The following is a 10,000-nucleotide window of genomic DNA, read 5'->3' on the forward strand; positions in this document are numbered from 1 at the left end:
CGCTCGAGTGTAATGGAAAGTTCCAAAAAGTAAAAACATTTTCAGACAGTTTGAGAAGTCTGATTTACTCTGTGGAGCTTAGAATTGAGTGTTGAGCAAAAAATTGATGATTTGGAACAGGAGAAGATTTTGATTTGTTGGCGTTTTTTGGTACAAAGCCAAATTCTGAGACCAGTCTGGGTTCGACACTACTCAAGGTTTACACAACGAATGGGAGTCAGTAGTATGGCATCTACACACCTGTTAGCAGCGAATCAGTACAGACTCTTAAACGCCACGTCAAATACACAAACATCGAGTACGGTGGCTCCCATACTGGTGAAATTCGGGAACAAAGATATAGCTAACACTGTTTACAAAGCAAAATCGAAACTTGCAAAATCTGGTATCTTCGTTTAGTGAAGACCTTACAAATGCGAGGAACAAATATACTAGAAGGTGCCATAGATTAATTTGGTGCTAAGAACTATTGGACTGATCGTGGCCGCATTTTTAAACGAGAGCAAAGTGACGTAAATTTCGTGCGAATCAGATCACTTACGGATACCCTATACATCTTCCGGTCGCTTTTTTTTTGTTAGTTTTGGGTTTTTTTCTATATTTCTTTAACAATTTGTTCTATATAAAGTTTAATTTCTGGTTTTTTTTGTTTTTTTTAGTCTTTGTTATGTTGGAAGCCAATTTTATTTTCCTTCGTTATGTTCAATAATATTCAATATTGAGCAAGATTTATGAATAGTCCCTTTCGTATTGAGGGTCATTTGGAGGACTAAGTTGGTCGCAATGATTTGCTTGTTACAAATTCTAAACCTCTCCGTGAGAACTTGTGTATAAGACCGTCTGAAATAGGAAGCGACAATTCGCTTTGCCTTTGTTCCTGGAATTGCCATCTAACTACTGGATATTTTGATTTGCTCCAGTTAATTGAGGAATCTTCTTCTAAATTTAATGTTGCAGGGATTTATGAAACATCTCTCTCGGCTTATTTTTTTATAGATTATAATTTGGAAGTAAGGAACCGAACATCTTTGGACCGTGATGGATCGAGATTTATGATAAAGAAACATTTAAGGTATATACTTAGAGATGATTTGGGAGTTTGGATTGAAGGTAATATAGAATTTTTTTCTCTTGAAATATAAGTTGAAAAAGAAGATTTTAAATAGTACGATGTATAAGTCACCCAGTGCTTGCCTGGATGAGTTTATTGTTGGTTTTGATGAGTTGCTTCGATGTGTTTCTTCTACAGGTTTGGATTTTATACGTATGGAAGATCTTAACTATAACCTTTTAAATCTTAGAGGTAATTAAATTAAAAAAACAAGTTTTTTCAACTGAAAGTAATGAGCAACATTAAAACTTAAAACAAACAGAAAATATTACGTATATGAGTGGATTTGCCTCCTCGTCAACACCTCACTCTTTACGCTAAAGTTCGAATTTTGTTCCAATTCTTTAAGATTGACCCCTGAATCACAAAGAGCTTAATTAGAATAAATAGCTCTTTTGAAAGTACTAAAGAAATCTTTAGGGTAAAGAGCGAGGTTTTGACGAGGGGCGAGCCCCCTCATATACGAAATAATGTCTGTTCGTTTTAAATTTTAATGTTGCTCCTTACTTTCAGTTGAAAAACTTTTTTTTTTTTTTTATTACTTTTTAAATAATACTGAGAAATCCGGCATCTTCTTCATGGAAAATTCCCTTCCCCCATGAAAAATTCCTCCATGGAAAGATCCTCCCACGTAACCTTCTCTCCTTAACCCCCCTCCCAAACCAGAAAAAATCTACCCTGAAAACGTCTGTATACTTCCCAATAACCCGATACTATATGCAAACAATGGGCAATGGGCAAAGCACCACTTGCGGCCCTTCCTACGGGGACTATGGGGGACTAAGTCACCCCAAAGACATAGTTATCGACTATGCTGGAAAAAATGGCTATCTCAAAATTTTGATCGGTTAGCTTTGGGAAAAAATGAGCGTCGGAGGGGGCCTAGTTGCCCTCCAATTGTTTTGGTCACTTAAAAAGGGTAATAGAACGTTTAATTTCCGTTCGAATAAGCCCTCTCGCTATAGTCTAGGACTGGGTCGATACGATTCCCCCTGGAAAGAACAAAAAACAAAAAAATATTGATCTTTCTTCTGACAAAAAATTCAAAATTCCACATTTTGGCAGATAGGAGCTTGAAACTTCTACAGTAGAGTTCTCTGATATTCTGAGTCTGATGGTGTGATTTTCATTAAGATTCTATGACTTTTAGGGGGTGTTTCCTCTTTTTTTGAATATACGGCAAATATTCTCAGGCTCGTAACTTTTGATCGTTAAGACTAAACTTGATGAAACTTTTGATGGTTATATATTTGAAATCAGCATAAAAATCCGATTCTTTTGATGTATCTATTGGTATTGAAATTTGGATTTTAGAGTTTTGGTTACTACTGAGCTGGGTCGTTCCTTACTTACAGTTCGTTACCACGTAGTGTTTGATAATTTTATTTTTTAATTATATGATTTTGAATTATCTTTACCCCTCAGCTTGTGTTTCAACTCGTATATCAAGACACTCTGCCACTCTGATTGATAATGTTTTCGTTGGTTTTATTTATTTGAATTATAGTTGCGCAGATGTAATTGTGGACCCTAGTTCAGACCATCCCCCAGTAGTGACTCAGTTAACTTGTCTTAAAAAACATTATACAAGGTCAAAGAAAGTAATTGTGTGTGGGCTTAGAAAAGAAAATCAGAATAAATTGGCCGAAAAATTGAGCGATATCAGCTGGAACACTGTGTTAGAAGTAGCTGATGATTCTTCACTTGCTTACAATAAGTTCATGTCTATTTTACAGGGAAGCGTCGGATGATCTGCCCTCAACCACGCATTCCACTCCCGGCCATAGGCATCAAATCAGGAGATCGGTACCTGCGCTACGCAGACCATTGGTCAGTATACGAGAAATTTTAGTTTTTCTTAGCTATATTACCACCAATTAATGATAAAACGGGTCCCTTACGAGCTGTAAGACAGAAGAAGGATAAACCACGAAAGCCATGGACAACTGACTAAATCATAAATAAGAGAAATTAAAGAAATCTGCTATATAAACAAGCTCTAAATACAGAGGGTCCGATTGATTTTGGGAAGTTCAGAAAGGCAAGGAACAGAGTAAACTTTCTGCGACTCCAAGGTAAAAAGAAGTATTTTAGTCAGAAGTTCAGTGAACAAGAGGGTGATACTAAAGCAACATGGCAAATTATCGACCTATTCATTCGAAGAAAAAATTGCATCCATTCTACTTGTATTGACATTAATGGCACGTCTGTAAGTGACAAAGATGTTGACACCAATCATTTCGGTCAGTTTTATTCAAAATAGGATCTTCAGTTCAGAAAAGTGCTAGAATGATTCTAGAGTGCTAGAGAAAAAAATCGGATGAAATTGTGGATGATCGAGCGGAAAGACTGAGTTCCGGTTTGAAAAATGTACAACTGATGAGGCTATAAAAATTGTTAAGAATACTAAATCAAATTTTGCTGGGATTGACGGTGTAAATCGGAGGACATCTAAAGCCACAATGATGTATCTACTTCCTTCCCAAGCGAGACACAGTTTGGTTTTCGGAGAGGTCACTCTATAAGTCATGCTGCTATTCACCTCGTTGATTTCGTGAATAATTGTCTTAAAAGGGCAAAATTTCCTTCACAGTATTCTTTGATTCTAAAAAGCTTTTGATACAGTATATTTTAGTGTCTTATTGCGAAGATTGGAATGTATAGGCATAAAAGAAGCATGCTTAAAATGGTTTGAAAGTATTTGAATGGTAGGCTTATTAATATTATGATTGATGATATTGCTTCTGCCCCGTTTCGTGTAACTTGTGGGGTCCTACAAGGATCGGTGCTTAGCCCTCTACTGTATTTGGTATATGTTGATACGATGAAGTTTTACCTTCCAGATTCTTTTCAGACCTCGTTTGCTGATGACGCGGCTTTAAAATCTTCCAGTCGGTGTTTATATAGTTTGATTTTGAAGGATAATCGTGTTTTAAAAAGTTTCATGTTTTTACTAGTTTAAGCTTACTATCTGTTAACATTGCGAAGACTAGCTTTATTTTATATTCAAGGGTGGGTGAGCCCCAGGACATTAATGAAAAATACTTGTTTTGGATGGAGCCAGTTAAACAAGTCCTGAGATATTTCATGGTTTTTATAGAGAAAATAAATCACGTCATAGTTTTAGTGCCCGCAATGCTGATAATCTAGTCACTTGATATAGAAGTGGAGCTAGAGCAGATTTTTTCTGTCAGATATTTTAATTCTATTCCAAAGAGTATTCGAGCGACGGAGCACCTTGGTTTATTTAAGCGTAAAATGTAAAACTTTATTTTGGGTCTTGGTTCATAGATGTTTTTTGTTTTTTCCCTTTTCTTTTCTCTTTTTTGGCTTTCGTTAATTTTTTGGGGGGCCTATTTGTTGTTTTTTATGACTAGAAATTTTTGCATAATTTGGTTGTTTTATTTCCTTTTTGTTTGTTTTGTTCGTTTGTTAAGAGTTTTACTTTTTAAGCGTTTGTTATATATGTGGTCACCCAGCTCCAAGTGCTTTCATATCTTTCTTTGGGTAGCCACTCAGATTAATGTTATGTGTTATATCATTTTATAATTAAACAAATTGAACTGAACGGAACTTCAGAATTACAAATAGTAAATTATTTATGATCTCACTATAAAAAACACTTAGGAAAGTTTATACTTGAGCTTGAAGCACCATAATACAATCAGTTCCAACTGGTTCCAACAGTTTGTCAAGGTGGTGAGCCCAGAGTTTCTGTTGTTTGCGAATGACTCGACCAATTCAAGCCGGGACTACTTCCATTTCCTCCAATACGTTCTTAATCTGCTGAGCGGTTCACGTCACCTTCGATAACACTTATCCATGTTTTCTTCACCCTCCACCCATGTAGCGGAATGCACTTAGTGGCTTTGTGGACAAAAGTGCTTTCAGAGTGCAGCCGAACCACTGTAGCCTTCACTTTTCGATCACGGCACCAACGTCAGGCTGGAGTTCTGTGGCATTTTTCAAGGTGACCAGTAGAAAGTCAATATAGAATTCCGGGATGTCGCTAGGAAAAGTTGAAAGCTAAAATAAGCTTACCTATGGGGATGACAAGACTCACCCAACTCCTGGGGAATGGACCCTAAACCATGCAAAGTGTCTATCACATATAGTCTCTATTAGAAAAGGTGGATGCGCTGCCCCTTCTTTTAGCTGGGACCATAAAAGGAACTTTTACCAGGAAGTGTGGCTGCAAAGGATCAAACTCTAAAAAAGCATAGATATTCCCTCGTCTAATGGCTTGGTCAGGCTACTGAGTTTGTGATTGCTATGGGCAGAGTCACAAAGTCGAAGATAAGGTCACAAAAACCCATTACCTTGAGCAAAAAAAAAAAAAATTAGCACCGTTGGGCAGTTGGTGCCCCCTCAGGAGCGGTATTTTGAGATACAGCTTGCCTATGTCTTTTACTTTACCTTTTAAAGAAGAGCCTTCCCTGTCAGTGTCAAGATGTCCACCATTTTTCCCCCGTCCCAAGAGCCCAACCCACCAGCTTTAGAACGGCTCAAGCAGGCAACACTCATCCCTCAAAAGAGAGGAGACTTTCATCCACCACTGCCCTTTTTGATATCGGTCTTTATTTTATTTATATTTTTTTGAAATTTTTTTTTTAACAATTAATAATCTAAAAGAAAGTCATTTTATCTTTCAATCATCTTTATAAGCTCTAATGGCCAATATCATATATCCTGTTGACTTTAAAAAAAAGTTTTTGTAAATTAACTTGTATATTGGAAAGTTTTGGATTCATCAAAACCAAAATTTCTTAGTTTTACTGCCCTTGCATAACCGTTAAACAAAATTAAATGTTTCAAGGACCTTCTGCATTGAATAAATCCTCCCTATTTCAGGTTTCTATAAAGGCGCTGTAAGCATTACATTCACTTAGCTCACTTTATCTCGCTGAAGTGTCGGTGTGACCCTGGCTGAACAACCCAGACCTAGTCGAATCTACATGTGTCTAAAATATACTTCAGTATAGAGATTTTTGAGACTTCCAAAATGAAATTTAGTGAAGGAACTTTTAAAGAAGACAGCTACTTACCAGTATTTCGAGTAGGATTTCCCTCCCAAGCTCCCAAACGTTGGTCACCTTGAGCTCCGATTCGACACGAAAACCAACAGGCTTTCCTAGAGATAAAAAAAGCTACTTAAGTTGGTTCTGAGAAGCCCAAATTTCCCCTTTACAGAATTGAAATAGGGTTATTAAAATATGCACAATTTTGAAAAAAGAGATTAGTCACCTGAAGGGCCAGGACAAACACGTTTGTGTGAAGTTCTTGGGGGATTCAAGATCTAGAGAGGAGGTTGGATAAATATGAAAACTCAGAAACAAGTGAATGGTATTAAATATGAAAAAAGGATAAAACAGACTTAAAATTTAATAGTTAATATCACGTTTGAGTAAAAACAAAACACTTTTTGAACAAACCTACGTGGGGCAGACAAGCACTTTCTAGACAATTTTAATTTTAGGGAATCCGTACCTATTCCAAGCTATGTGGAGTGAAAAAATCCCTAAATTCAAGTCATGGAGGCATTCATCAGATAAGGTTGTCGGGCCTTTCAAAACCTGGTCAGAAGTAAGATCTGTTGCCAGTTATGCCTTTCGGAGGTGAGAGCCAAATCCAACCTGTGAGAGAAGGAAATGGAGATCACTACGTGCATAACCTTACAACAATACGGACAGCAGCGTGCCTAATTTCAACCAAAGTAAGCCAAAAACAACATATGATATGCAATGATTCCCTTTTGTAAGTTAGTTGACAGTTCAAACTCAATGAGAGAAGAGGAAAGGAGATCCCTATCTCTCGTCATCAAGAGGTTTTTCAGAGGGGATCATCAAATTTCAACCAAACTCTGTGGGGAGTAAGACCTAGTGTTAAAATTGTGGCTTCTGGGAGTCACCGTCAGTCAGGCGTCTGCAGGGAACAGGAAAAGATGGTCCCTGAATTCTCGCCATCAGCACGTCTACAGACGTCGTGGAAAGTAAGAGTTAGTTTCTAGTTTCATTTTTGGTATCTGGACAGTGTCCAATCTCTGCAAATTGAAGAAGTCCCTTGAATCGTTGTCTTCAGGAAATGCACCAGAACGGGTTGTCAGATCTCGGGCAAACTTTGTAGAAAGTAAGAGTGTGCTAATTATCTTTTCCGGTACTTCTTTTCCGGGGTCTTACTTATCCAACATTTTTGTTGGGGTGGGGGCCTCTATTATCTTCGTCTCCAAGTGTAAAAAATCTTAGAAAGAAAGCAAGAGGTGACGATCTGTAGCCATTCCTAACTGGTTAATAGAGGAGTAGGGTAAGTTATTCTAATTGAGACTTCTACCATAGAAGGTTGCCAGATTTGTGTTATGGTTCATGAAATTTGAGACTTGATTTCCATATGGCAGCTTATTAGGGCCCAAATATGATCCAGTAATCAAGGATAGACTAGGACCCTAAATGTTTGTTGTCAGGAAATTTGCTAGATAATTTTACTTATTCTAAAACAAACTTGATTAGAGATAACAGCTGATATCTTAGTTTATCTTTTCAGGGACAAAAACACAGGATGTCAGTGGGGAAGTGAAAGAAGAGGTACCTAAACAATAGTCACCAGGATATCTACCAAAAAATGTTCTCAGATCTCAACTAAACTTAGTTATAAGCAACAGTTAATAGCCTAGATGTGCTTTTCAGAGTCCGTGATCGATTTGAGCTCTGTAGGGATGAGAAAGAAGGATCGTAGATTCTTGTAGCCAACTGTTATCCATGGGTGCTCCTAGATTCTAGTGACTAAATTTTATCCATGTGTCAAAGTTGCTACAGGACTTCCCATTGTTTCACCAAGGCTCATTTGTCTTTCGTGTCATGTTTATTTCATCAACAAAGCAAAATGTAGCAGCTTAAAACACTAGCCAGCTGACATAATTTTAAATATTCCTTTGTGATTTTTACTATTAAATTTTCTCTGAGTGGTGTAAAGCGTGCTCTGATCCAAAGATCTCATTTTGAGGCCCCCAATTACCCTCTTAACCATCACGATCTGTTCCCATAGCAAATTCTTCTATGTGTGCCTGCTTCAAATACTTATTTCTGAATCTTTCACAGACAGTGAACTTAAATTAAAAAAAATAGTTATGCAGGAGGGATTTTCAGGTCTAACCGCCTATAGAATGTTATTGTGGTGACCTTTTTCCCTTCCCAAAGTATTTTAATATTTCAAGTTTCCAGATATCCCCACCCCCCCCCCCTCACCCCCTGAATTGTTACCTATCAAAAAATGCTTCAGACGTGTCGTATTGGAGTTGAAGAAAGAAACGAGCAAGAAAGAAAGTGATATGCAGAAGAGGCATTTTTAAATGGGCTTCAAAGCTGAAATATTTCAAAAGCGTCGCCTTGCTTTTTCTTTTACAAATTTTGCTAGCTTTGCTCGGGTTGTCTAGACCATCTGCAGACGGCAATCGACTCTGGAATGAAAAAAAGTGCGGATCCCGGGACGGATAATAGTTGAAAAAATACAATAAGTGACCCTAGCATAAAATACGTTGACTAGGGCAAAGCCAATTGGTCTTTTAATGGAATTCAAAACTTGTCCTCGAATTGTTGCACAAAAAGAGAAGATTCCTAAATCAATAATAAAGGAGGCAGCCCCCCTTCTCCTAGAGGATATAACACTCAACAAATCTCACCATTTTAGACTTAATAATAAAAGAGACAGTCCCCCTCCCCCATAGAGGATACAACACTCTAAAAATCTCATCATTTTAGACTCTGAGAAAACTTGCATGTTGGTTCTCAGAACTTACAGTAAATAACTATAAAACAACATTTTACAAGAGCTGTCACTTCCGTGTGTCAAATTTTATCCCTTTTCATGGGTACAGCCCGATTAAAAGTGGTTCTAGAGACATGTTACAATTTGAATTAATGTCAACAATTAATAGTAAATTATTTATTAAAAATTAATTTCAACTATTTTAATCTTATAATAATAATAATAGTGGTAGTTGTTTTTATCACTCACGAGAAACATTAAACTGTTATACTGTGGAGAACAATGAAAAAGAATCAACAAAACAACCCTACTAGCCTAGATATCTCCTTCCACAACGACTACCAGCCGTACCGACGCAGCAAGACATAGTCATCTATCCCATATCTATGGATAATCGTTAGACTGTGAGCCCATTTTAGAATTCCCAGCAAAACTATGCATTCTTGCAAAAAAAGACTTTGAATCTTTTTTTCATCACTCTTAATAAAGTCAATTACTTAGACTTAGGTCTTCCCACACCTGGAGAAGCACGAGGCAGTAACAGTAGACCTCTGGTTCAGCCGATCTTGTGCTACGGACCAGAGCTCTTTCAGGTTGTTTTAATGCTTAATGCCTCTTTCGTCAGGGACCGACCTAGTGTGTTGGGAGGTCTTCCCCTCCTTTGAAGATAGGGTGAGTTCCAACACAATACATCGTGCGGGAAGCGTCATTCATTCAGGCGGACTGTGTGCCCCCAATATCTCCGTCTCCTTATTCTGATCTCGTTGGTAACCAATGACTGGTCAGCGTCTGTTTTTATCTGGGCATTCATCACTCTACCGGTCGAGCTGATAGTAAGAATTCCATGCAGGCAATTATTTTCGAAGCTAATTAATCGTTTCTCCGCATTCTTTGAATGGCTTAATGACTCACATCCATACATAAGTACAGAGAGTACATTACTTCCAAATAGTCTCCATATAGAGTCTCCAAAAAGGTACTAAAGACAATAAACAAGGGACCACAAAAGCGCTATAAATGCGGTTCAATAAAGTACGGTTACAGAGAGCCTTGGCTCTTCTAATCGTTCCATAATGGATTCTAATGTTAGAACTAAAATGCTCAAGGGGCGCAGTACGAATATTTTTCAAA

The 10,000-nt window shown here is 37.5% G+C and overlaps 1 protein-coding gene across 1 annotated transcript in view; it reads right to left on the reverse strand.

The window, feature by feature from the left end:
• The window catches only part of LOC148945173 (microsomal triglyceride transfer protein large subunit-like), a 68,100-nt gene that overhangs the window by 14,748 nt on the left and 43,352 nt on the right, over window positions 1-10,000 (reverse strand). The window contains exon 4 of the mRNA XM_089098965.1: window positions 6,157-6,242. Within this exon, the coding sequence (XP_088955091.1) occupies window positions 6,157-6,242 (86 nt within the window). The remainder of the gene's footprint in view (window positions 1-6,156; window positions 6,243-10,000) is intronic.

Source organism: Artemia sp. Qi Xiang Cuo, chromosome 13 (genome assembly GCF_049724085.1).
Source record: "Artemia sp. Qi Xiang Cuo chromosome 13, ASM4972408v1, whole genome shotgun sequence".
Lineage (NCBI taxonomy): Eukaryota > Metazoa > Arthropoda > Branchiopoda > Anostraca > Artemiidae > Artemia > Artemia sp. Qi Xiang Cuo.